This window comes from Pristiophorus japonicus, chromosome 23, assembly GCF_044704955.1.
Source record: "Pristiophorus japonicus isolate sPriJap1 chromosome 23, sPriJap1.hap1, whole genome shotgun sequence".
Classification (NCBI taxonomy): Eukaryota; Metazoa; Chordata; class Chondrichthyes; family Pristiophoridae; genus Pristiophorus; species Pristiophorus japonicus.
The window spans coordinates 40,663,990-40,676,368 of record NC_091999.1 but is presented as its reverse complement, the minus strand read 5'-3'; the positions used below and the strand labels follow the sequence as shown (position 1 = coordinate 40,676,368).

Here is a 12,379-nt window from a genome sequence, read left to right as displayed (position 1 = left end):
GATAGAAAGACAATGATAAAGACAGTGACAAGCAGACAGATGGAGAGAGAGCGATAGAGACTAAAACAGAAAATGATGGAAATACTTCTCAGCTTACAGGCAGGGACTAACACAGACAGGCAAAGGCATGGACAGACCGAAATGATGGGAAAGAGAGAGCCAGTCAGGCAAAGAGTCTGAGAGAATCCCATTGGAACAGACGTGGCACCGTGAGAAAGAGACAGATTGAGAGACAGAGACAAACAGAGAAACAGGGACAGACAGATTGAGTCAGACTGAGAGAGACAAAGACTCAAACATACAAACACATACACAACTCTCTGAAGAGAGAGAGAGAGGCAGAGACCGAGCGACACAGATACAGTTCACAATTTCATTTCATTATCGGTACAGAGTGTCACATTGTTAGAGAATATTGCTGATTCAACCGATGAAAATCCGGTCTCATTGATCAGAATGGGAGGAAATCCGTGTTAAATTAAAGAAATACCAGGAGTTGGGTACGAACTCACGCGGGAAAAACCCATTGAATTTTAAGGCCAACGCCTCAACCACTCGGCTAGCCTGGTCCTGTGAGAACCTGGATTCTGTCTCTGTGAGAATCTGGGCTTCAACCCCAACCCCACATACAAACACATGCACATCGGCTTTCAGTGAGCATTTACGAACATTTTTAGTAATATTGACTCGGGGGCAATATCCAGATATTTTTGTTTTTGTATCCCCTCAAAACAATACTATTTAGATGATACTGCCTCTCCATGTTCCACCCAAAGTGCACCGCTTCTCAATTTTCCGCATTAAATTGCACCTGCCATGTCCCGGCCCATTTCACTCGTCTCTCTGATTCCTCTTCAAGTCTGTTACTATCATGCTCACTATTGGCTACGTTGCCAGGTTTTGCTTCATATTCGAACTTCGAGATGGAATCCCTATAACCAAGTCCAGGTCATTTTTATATAACAAGAACAACAATGGGAATTGAAATGGACCGTTTTAAGGAGAAACTTCCAATTAACCGGATTTTGGAATGGTATTTAATTCGGATTATTTATTGAGTGGGAGGAAGGAGGAAACTCAAGAGACGTCCATTCAATAGGATGGAATAGAGCCCAGGTCACAGTGCGCTGAGTAGGGAGAAACTGCTTCAGCTGTTTGGCGATGGACTACTCCCCCAAAATCACCAGCATTTCCTGGAAGAAAGATAAAATCACCAGCCTTTCCTGGAAGAAAGATAAAGAGCCGGTTAACCATCAGCGAGTCAGAGGTGTGCAGCAGCACCATCTACTGCGAGGTTTGACGTGGTGTGTCGGTCTGGGCCATCACAATGCTAGGTTAGTTATGTGGGATACAGGGCAAACTGTGATAAGAAGAGAAGGTATGTTCAACTTGTACAGAAATTTGGTTAGACGACACTTAGAGTGCTGTGTACAGTTCTGATCTCCATATTACACTTAGAATGCTGTGTACAGTTCTGTTCTCCATATCACACTTAGAGTACTGTGTATAGTTCTGGTCTCCCTATCGCACTTATAATACTGTGCACCGTTCTGGTCTCCCATATCACAATTAAAATATTGTGTTTAGTTCTGGTCTCCGTATCATACTTAGAATATTATGCACAGTTCTGGTTTCCATATCACATTTAGAATACTGTCCACAGTTCAGGTCTCCATATCATACTAAGAATATTGTTTACAGTTCTGGTCTCCTCATCACTCTTGGAATACTGAGTAACGTTCTGGTCTCCAGATCATACTAAGAATATTATGCACAGTTCCGGTCTGCAGATTACACTGAAAAGACTGTGCACAGTTCTGCTCTCTGTAAATGCCAGGTTAGTGTTCGTCTGACAGCGAAGAACCTGTTAAAATATAAGGACACTTTGCATTTCTTAATGATTGATTTTGCAAGCAATGTCAATCATTTGTCTTCTCTTGAAGATTCTGAACGCGACATCATCCCTCCAACTGTTCTCCTCACGCTGAGTTCTACTGAACAAATCACCAGCAGCAGATATGCAAGCGCCGTGTGTTCAATCATCGATTTCCGGCCACAGTCACTGACCGTGAATTTGCTGGAGAGTGGACAACTCCTGGATTCTGGCTCCGTCACCTCTCCCGTATTTGAGGTGAACGGGAACTTCTCGGCGGCCAGTCGGCTGACAGTCCCCGCCGAGGAATGGTTCACCGGCTCGGTCTACACCTGCCAGGACACTCATGAAGGGGTCACGCAAAGCCGTAACTTCATCAGATCTCTGGGTAAGAGGCACAATCCCAGGAGGTTATAGACCATTCTGAGCGCTGATCTCAGTCAGGACTTTTATTGAAATTAATAAAAAGCACCGAACTATTCCTAATTTCCAATCATGCAGTTTGTGTATTCTTGCGTTTACAAACTTGCCTTGAAACAGCGCCTTCAGCTACCTTAGTCTGAACCAAATCGCTTGCCAGCCAATGAATTAAGTTGTGAAATGTGGTCACAGTTGTAATGTACAACGTGCAGCAATCATTTAGTGCACAGCAATCTCCCACAAACAGCAGTGTGATAATGACCAGATTATATTTTGCTTAGTGGTGTTTTTTGAGCTATAAATATTCCCAGGCCACTAAGGAAAAGTCCTCGGCTTTTCATTGAAATAGATCCAGGGAATCATTTATGTCCACCTAAGAGGCCAAATGGATCCTCGGTTTAAAACGTGATCCGAAAGACGGCACCTCCGATAGTGCACCACGCCCCCAGTACTGCACTGGGAGACTCAGCTTACATTTTTTGATCAAGTATCTGGAGTGAGACTTCAACCCACGATCTTCTGGTTCAGGATTCCTCATTGTTCAGGATTTAATAAACTCGCCAACGAAGCTTTCCCCCTGCTCTGATTTCAGGCAGTGAGTAACGTGCCCTTATTCTCACGTTTATCCTGAGTTGGCTGATCATATACGGAGCGGCAGTCAGGGTCTGGAACCCTTTACTGCTAGCTGTCCAGGAACCCACTGTTGGAATGGGCATCTACCCTATTCAGAGCACTGAGCCCAATTCTGGGCTCCGCACCTCAGGAAGGATATACTGGTCATGGAGGCGGTAAAGTTCAGGTTTATCCGAATGATACCGGGGCTAATAAAATAAAATGATGAGGAGACGAGTAGAGAATATTAAGAGGTGATACAATTGAGGTGTTCAAGTAGATAAATACAATTGATCAAGTAGATGTTGAACAATTATTTCCTTTGTTGGAAAAGTCCAGAACAAATAGCAGAATCTTAAAATTAGAGCTAGATCGTGCAGAAGTGATGTCAGGAAGGATTTCTTCACAGGAAGTCTGCATTTCCCTCCCCAAAAGCTGCTGAAGCTTGGTTTCAATTGAAAAGTTGAAAACTGAGATTGATAGATTTTTGTTCGGCAAGATTATCAAGGGTTACACAACCAAGGCGTGAAGATGGTGTTGAGTGTAGATCAGCCCTGATCTAACTGGATTGCGGGACAGGATGGATGGGCTGAGTGGCCTCATCCAGTTCCTATGTTGATATTAATGCCCTGAGGTCATATTTAACTCTAACTCTCTCTCACCAGACATGATAAATGTTCAGTAATGACAGAAATTAACAAACTACCTCACATCATTAAAAATGATGCCCCACCACAAAAGACCCCTTGGAACTCCATATTCCCGACCTTGCACTTCTCCTCTGACGGGGGCTGTGACTAGTTCCTGCACATTTTCACCGCAACAAAGATCACAGCAAGTGACCAGAAACTTAACTTTGTTTCCTGTTATCCCATAAATCCTGAAATCAATTTGACACTTGTTTTGAACCAGTAATGTTGGTGTAGACCTCTTGAACTTCGGGCTATTTGGGCTTCACTATTATAACCAGCGGAGATGCGTTTGGAGGCAAGGATCTATAGATGGGTGTAAAGGAGCAAGAGATTTCAGGAAGAGCGCTATTCAGTGCCTAACACAATTGCACCACAATGTATTCCCGTTTTACGCTGGTTATTTGCTTCACAGCCCATTACAGGTGGCTCTGACTGCAAATACACAAGAAATGTTACAGATCTCCCGGAATCGTTGCCAATTCATTGCCCTTCCAATACCGCCGGTGTTAAAGCAACAGCGAGAGGTTGATATCTCAAAAGTGATGTATTCCCCTTGAACGAGTTAAGGCTAAATATTGTGTCCGGATTCTGAAGCTGCAGCTTTTCCTGACTTTCATTCCTGTTTTGCAGTGGATGTCCCATGCAGCGATTCAAAAATCACTCTTCGCCCACCGTCACTGGAACAGGTCTTACTGGAGGCGACGGTGACCTTAACCTGCGTCGTGTCTGACGCTCCTTATGGGCTCACCATGTCCTGGACCCGAGAAAAGGAGGCTTTGAAATCAGAGATTGCCGTCCAACACGGAGAGGATCCCAACAGTGTGATCAGCAACTTGAACATCTCGACACAAGACTGGCTGAGTGGGGATAAGTTCTACTGCGTGGTGAGCCATCAGGATATGCCGACTCCTATCAGAGATTCCATCCACAAGGAAAAGGGTGAGCGGGGAGATTTTGCAATAAGTGAGATACTGTGACTATTTCCGGTGCATGTGCAAGGGCCAATTCATTATATAAAGTGTTTAATGGGCTAGTCTGATCATTCAGTTTGGTAATCCCACTCTTGGACCTGAGGTTATGTATTTTAGGGGAAACTGGATAAGTCCATGAGCGAGAAAGGAATAGAAGGGTATGTTATTAGGGTTAGATGAACTGAGTCAGGTGGAGGCTTGTATGGAGCATAAACACAGGCAGAGACCAGTTGGCCAAATCGCCTTGATCTGTGCAGTAAATTCAAGTCCAACCCTTCAAGATTTCAGAGAGAAAGATTATGTTCACTCTGCTGCGGGATGGTAAACCAGAGAGGCCCCAGAGGGGAAATAATAAAGCGTTAAATGTCAACGAAGAGCATATTTCTCTGACGTGTAACTACGGGACATTGGCGAATTTAAACGGAGAAGGCGAGTTGGTGGTGGTGGTCTCACAGGCCACCCGGGAGAAGAGGAGGATTGGAATCCGAGTGAGGAGCTCTCGGATCGCGGGGGGTGGGTTCGGCAGGGACCCTGGATCCAGGATGGAGGTGTAAGGGCAATAACCACCTGGGTGCAGCAGTCCACGCATCGCTGTAACTGCTGGGATTTACACAGTATGTCAAGCCGGACCAGCTACAGTTAAACACCGAATGGAGGTTAAAATAGAGGATTCCAGCCTCCTTTAAATATATTATTCAAATACAATATTACAACCAGGAGTGGTCGGTTTGATGTCGGGATTCCGATTTTTACCAATTTAATCACCCCCACACCCTCAACACGCCTGCTTTATTAGATTAAAACTCCCACCATTGTCTCTGGAACTGTCCAGTTCATTGGCCTTTATTGTAACTGTTCTACAGCGAAAGATCCACGAGAACCGGCCGTGTCTGTCCTCCTGCCCTCGGCAGAAGAAGTCTCTGCTCAGAGGTTGGTCAGCCTCACCTGTTTAGTGAGAGGTTTCTCCCCTCGAGAGATCTTCGTCAAATGGACCGTCAATGACAAGCCGGTGGATTCCGACAACTACAAGAACACCGAGGTGATGGCGGAGAACGGCAGCAGATCATTCTTCATGTACAGCCTGCTATCCATTGCAGCCGAGGAGTGGGCCAGCGGCACTTCTTACTCCTGTGTGGTGGGACATGAACCGATTTCCTTGAAAATCACCAACAGAACCGTCAATAAATCCAGAGGTAAACCCAGTTTTGTGAATATTTCTCTTGTTCTGATGGACAACATCAATTCTTATCAATGAGAATCTCTCGATTGCCTTTCAGTTCTTAAATAAAAAACAATAAAGGCCTTTTCTTCCAATCGTGAGTTACACACAGCCGCTCAATTAATTTTGTTTCCTATTTTAGCCAAGGGGCGGGCTGTTAATCTGAAGCAGAATATTTGTCGGACTTGTGGCCAAAGCTGGTACATTCAGCGCTCTCAGCTCATATACACCACAGGTTGGAGACAAAGAGAAGCTCTTTAATGACAGGATACCTCAAAGTCATTTCAGCAACTTTCGTCCCACTGGGAGAATCTGCATAGTTCTATTTCCTGATAAACAAATGCTGTACATTTATATCTCAGTTGGAGATGTTAGACGATGCATTTATCAATGCTTAGACATTTTGTCTATTCCTCAAAATCATCTCACGAACACCCTGTACAGTTGCAGCAAGACTTCTCTACTTTTATACTCCATTCCCCTTGCAATAAAGGCCAACATTGCATTTACCTTCCTGATTACTTGCTGTACCTGCATGCTAACTTTTTGTGTTTCATGCACAAGGACCTCCAGATCCCTCTGTCCCGCAGCATTTTGTAGTCTCCATTTAAATAATAGTTTGCTTTTTTATTCTTCCTACCAAAGTGCATAACCTCACATTTTCCCACATTATACTCCATCTGCCAAATTTTTGCCCACTCACTGAGCCTGTCTATAACCCTTTGCAGATTCGTTGTGTCCTCCTCACAATTTGCTTTCCCACCTATCTTTGTATCAGCAGCATATTTGGCTGCAGTGCACTCCGTCCCTTCATCCAAGTCATTAATATGGATTGTAAATAGTTGAGGCCCCAGCACTGATCCCTGTGGCACCCCACTAGTTACAGTTTGCCAACCTGAAAATGACCCATTTATCCCCACTCTCTGTTTTCTGTTAGTTCGCCAATCCTACATCTATGCTAATATATTACCACCAGCCCTGTGAGCTCTTATATTGTGCAGTAACCTTTTATCTGGCACCTTATCGAATGACTTCTGGAAATGCAAATACACAACTGCTACTGGTTCCACTTCATCCACCCTGCTCGTTACATCCTCAAAGAATTCGAGAAAATTTGTCAAACGTGACTTCCCTTTCATAAAACCATGCCGTCTCTGCTTGACTATTATGATTTTCTAAATGTCCTGCTACTATTTCCTTAATAATGGACTCCAGCATTTTCCAAATGATAAATGTTTGGCTAACTGCTCTATAGTTTCCTGCTTTCTCTCTCCCTCCCTCCCTTGTTGAATAGGGGTGTTACATTTGAGGTTTTCCAATCCACTGGGACCTTGCCAGAATCCAGGGAATTTTGGTCGATTACAACCAATCCATCCACTTTCTCTGCAGCCAGTTATTTTAAGACCCCAGGATGCAGGCCATCAGGTCCAGGGGACATCCACCTTTAGTCCCAATAGTTTGTCTCGTACTTTTTCTCCAGTGATCGTGATTGTTTTAAGTTCTTCGCTCCCTGTGACCCCTTGATTATCTATTATTATTGGGATGTTTTTAGTGTCTTCCACCGTGAAGACCACACAAAATATTTGTTTAAATTCTCTGCCATTTCCCTGTTTCTCATTATTAATTCCCCGTCTCATTCTCTAAGGGACCAACGTTTATTTTAGCTATCTCTTCCTTTTTATATATCTGTAGAAGCTGTGACTGTATTTATATTTCTTGTCAGTTTACTCTCAATCTATCTTCTCCCTCTTTATTATTTTTTATTAAGTCAATACTTAAAATCACACAGCAGAAGGAAAGAATGTTCCATAGAAACTAGAATTGTCTTTTCTGAATTTCAATCCTGTACTTACATTGATGACTTTGTAAAGTCCTTTTGCAGGGTGTTAGAAGGGGAGGATTTGAAGGAGGGAAACTCAAACTAAACATCACGTCAAGATCTGATAGAGTCACTCGATTCATCAGGACTTGAATATCATCGGCCTTTGAATGTGGAAGGAGAAATGTTAGTTTATTCTGTCTGTGGGGAAAGATTACAAACATCAGTGTGACTGAAAAAGCACTGAGACACACACACGAGTGAGAGTGTTTCAGTGCACTGATTGTGGAAAGAGCATTAACCAGTTGCACTGCCTGAAAAACCATCGCATCATTCACAGCGTGGAGAATCTGTAAACGTGTTGTGTGTGGAGGAGGCTTCAACTGATCGTCCAACCTGGAGAGACGGAAGCACACCAGCACCACGGAGAAACCGTGGAAATGTGGGGACTGTGGGAAGGGATTCAGCTGCCCGTCTGCACTGGAAATTCATCAACACATTCACACTGGGGAGAGGCCGTTCACCTGCTCCGTGTGTGGGAAGCCATTCATTCATTCATCCGAACTGCTGAAACACCAGCTTGTTCACACTGGGGAGAGGCCATTTACTTGCTCAGAGTGTGGGAAGCGATTTACTGAGCCATCCAGCCTGGTGAAACACCAGCGAGTTCACACAGGGGAGAGGCCGTTCACCTGCCCCGTGTGTGGGAAGCGATTCATTCAGTCATCCGACCTGCGGAAACACCAGCGAGTTCACACCGGGGAAAGGTCGTTCACCTGCCCCGTGTGTGGGAAGCGATTCACTGGGTCATCCAATCTGCTCAAACACCAGCGAGTTCACACCGGCGAGAGGCCATTCACCTGCTCAAAGTGTGGGAAGGGATTCACTCAGTCATCTCACCTGCTGCAACACGACCGAGTTCACACGAGGGAGAGGTCATTCACCTGCTCAGAGTTTGGGAAGCGATTCACTCAGCCATCCAGCCTGGTGAAACATCAGCGAGTTCACACTGGGGAGAAGCCGTTCCCCTGCTCTGAATGTGGGAAAGGATTCACTCAGTCATCCGACCTGCTGGCACACCAGCGAGTTCACACTGGGGAAGAGGCCGTTCACCTGTTCTGAGTGCGGGAAGGGATTCACTGTGTCATCCAGCCTGCTGAGTCACCAGCGAGTTCACACTGGGGAGAGTCCGTTCACCTGCTCTGAGTGTGGGAAGGGATTCGCTCGGTCATCAAACCTGCTGAAACACCAGCGAGTTCACAAGTGACTGCAGGGGTTGGATTCTGCTATCATTGCTGCTGTTATTCATATCCCGACTGAATCATGTCTATTCCAACAGTTGAAGTTTGTTTCTGATGATAATAACCCCTATAACTGGGCTGGAATATAATATTTTGATGTTTCAATAACAGAGTGTGTCGATAGTTAATGTTCCAAGATAAGAGGAGACGAATTGATGTCCTGTGATTGAGTGCACCATTTTGGGGCCTTTCCTACTTTCTAACTCTGGATTATTTCAGTTCTCATACCTTTGGTTACTCTCGTGGAAAAGTGCCAGTTCCCCTTACCTTCCAGAGTGACTCTCCTAGCCTTGGTATTGAGGGAACGTGTCGATAACATGCCTGGGATCACTGAACACAAAACCCAGTCTGTGAATCACTTTCAGATACTGGACTTAGTGTGTGCCCCACAGCATCTCTCTCACTTTCGATGTGTGAATGGAGCATCACGCCTGCAAACCTGGGTTCAATTTAAATTTGAATCCACTCAGGAAATGTATCTAAGAAAATACAGATCAAATCAAATAATTGGCAACGTTTTCGAGTTAACAAGATGAACAAGTAAATACATCCCGGCCCAATATTCCAGCTCTACATTCACAGGAGAAATTCTGTTATCAAACTCCTCGAGTAGACAGAATAGAGAACAATGCTAACTCTAAGAATATCTAGCATCTGTTGTAACTATCTTTCAAATCCCGACTGATACAATCTGGCGTTTTCCTTTCAGTTGAAGTGAATGGAAGATGTGAGGGGTGTTGGCATCGGGAACTCGGTTAATTCAGCTTCTGAAAGGTGTTCATGTTTAGTTCATTCCATATCGGGGAAAATGTGGTTGTTATCATTAGAGAGAAATTTCACTGAGCAACAGTTGGTGTTTCCAACCAACTGGCCGTGGATATTTTCATCATAGAATGTTTAGATTAGAAATATTGTGTTAGAATAAGAAAAGTTCAGAGACAAGTGATATGTGCTTGCCACAGGAAGACCAGTGTTTTACGTGCTTCTAACATTGCTGATGTATGTTGAAGAAAATGCAGACTTGTGTCTCTGGACTATGCCGTAGCCAAAGACGACCATATTAGGCAATGCCAGTTCCAGTTGGATAAGAGGTTGATGGCATAGCAAAAGATTCAGCAGTTGAAACAAAATTATCTCCAGTTATCTGCAAACATCGAATGTCGCAGCATGCTGACAAAGTTGGAATTAAGAATTTAAAGTATTGAGTTAAATTATTGGGATCCATTGTTATAGAATTGAATTGTTACAGAATGGAAAAGTAGTGAAGTTATGCTAAACTTGTATCGAATCTTGGTTAGACTATGTGTGTGCAATTCTGGTCACCATATTATAAAAAGGATACGGAGGCACTGGAGAGGGTGCAGAGAAGATTTACAAGGATGATACCAGAAAGGCGAGCGTATACCTATCGGGAAAGGATGGACAGGCCGGGTTTCTCTCCTCTTGAAAAAAGATGGCTGAGGGGTGAGCTAATGTCTTTAAAATGATGCAAGGTTTTGATTGAGTAGTCACAGTGTTTCCACTTGTGGGGACCAGCATAATTAGAGGCCATCAACATATGATAGTCACCAAGAAATCAAATCGGGAATTCAGAAGAAACCTCTACCCAGAGAGTGGTGAGAATGTGGAACTCGCTGCCACAGGGAGTGGTTGAAGTGAATAGTATCGATGCATTTAAGGGGAGGCTAGACAAGTATATGAGGGAGAAGGGAATCGAGGGTTATGTGGATATAATTAGATGAGGAAAGAACGGAGGAGGCTCGAGTGGAGCATAAACACCGGCATGGACTGGTTGGGCCGAATGACCTGTTTCTGTGCCGTATATCCGATATAATCCTATTGTCCAAGTCACACTGCTCGAAGGGGAAGATAAATGACTTGCATCCAAACGCAATTGTTACTTTTGTCTTCTTTGTAAAATGACAAAGTCTGGGCATAATTTGTTTGTGCAATTAAAACATTTTCTAAATATATATATATATATATATTGCTAAGCGTTGCTGGTCAAACACATGGGAAGGAAAATTTAGCTGAAAATTGTGATAATTAAGTTTTATTTTTGAAAAAGTCCGGTCTCTGTGGTTCTGTCCAAACTATGTATTCAGAAATAAGTGTTTGTGGGTGACTGTTATGCTAAAGGTAACTAACATCATTCCTCTTGTAGACTGAATTGCTCTCTGGCATATTTTGGAGAATAAAAGGTCGAAGAAGAGGTTCGGTTAAATAAAATTAAACAAAGAAACTGGGTCAAAACTTGCTGGGAATGTTTGATCGATGTTTTAAAGACAGTATGATACATAGAAACATAGAAACATCGAAAATAGGTGCAGGAGCAGGCCATTCGGCCTTTCGGCCCTTCTAGCCTGCACCGCCATTCAATGAGTTCATGGCTGAACATGCAACTTCAGTCCCCCATTCCTGCTTTAATGATATTGTATTAGACAGTAAAGTTCCTCCGGGCTCATGAATGAAATGGTGAACACTGTATAAAATTTAATGAGAGGAAATGAGTGAGGATATAAGAGGAAAACAGGAAAGTTACACCTTGTGAAAATATAGTTACAAGGTTCGATTGGGATATGACTTGGCCAACTTAGAATTTAAAAGAACCCAAAACTTTTGTCAGCAACTAGAATTAAATCAAGGCATCAGCAGTTGAAACCACATGCTGTGTTATCGTTATCCTGTGACATAGTTACACAAAGGTCAGAAAGGGGAAGATAAAGGACGACAGTTTGTAAGGCAGACTCAGAATGACCTAAAATAAGGAAAACTGCGATCAGACAACTAAGGCTGACAGAGATAAGCGCAGATCTAAAACCTATGGCCTTGCGATATGTAAAGAATTTATTGTTTTTAACTTAATCAGCTAACCTGAGATCCTGTGAGACTTTATAACAATGTGACTTATTCCTGCAACTAACTGATAACATTAATTTCATTACACTTAATACACGGAGCATGTTTACTTGTGTGTATAAATATGTGCGATATCTTGTGTTGGGGGAATGACCAGCTCATCCGGTGATTGAGCAGCTGTTACCCCTTTCGCAAGTAAATAAAGAAAGTGCGACAAGCGAAGAAAGTGCGAGAGGAAGGCGAATGGAATGTTGGCCTTCATTATGAGAGGGATGGAGTACAAAAGCATGGAGGTCCTTCTGCAACTGTATCGAGTATTGGTGAGGCGGCACCTGGAGTACTGCATGCAGTTTTGGTCACCTTACTTAAGGAAGGATATACTAGCTTTGGAGGGGGTACAGAGACGATTCACTAGGCTGATTCCGGAGATGAGGAGGTTACCTTATGATGATAGATTGAGTAGACTGGGTCTTTACTCATTGGAGTTCAGAAGGATGAGGGGAGATCTTATTGAAACATTTAAAATAATGAAAGGGATAGACAAGATAGAGGCAGAGAGGTTGTTTCCACTGGTCGGGGAGACTAGAACTAGGGGGCACAGCCTCAAAATACG

The 12,379-nt window shown here is 43.6% G+C and overlaps 1 pseudogene and 1 gene segment (V, D, J or C); both read left to right on the top strand.

The window, feature by feature from the left end:
* The first annotated feature begins 1,161 nt into the window (after nucleotides 1–1,161).
* LOC139235503 (Ig heavy chain C region-like) lies at nucleotides 1,162–5,823 on the top strand. The segment is given in 4 exon segments: nucleotides 1,162–1,294; nucleotides 1,944–2,261; nucleotides 4,228–4,536; nucleotides 5,432–5,823. Coding segments are annotated over 4 exon segments (1,152 nt in total).
* A 1,168-nt stretch (nucleotides 5,824–6,991) lies between these two features.
* LOC139235502 (zinc finger protein 271-like) overlaps nucleotides 6,992–12,379 on the top strand; it is a 31,820-nt pseudogene continuing 26,432 nt past the window's right edge.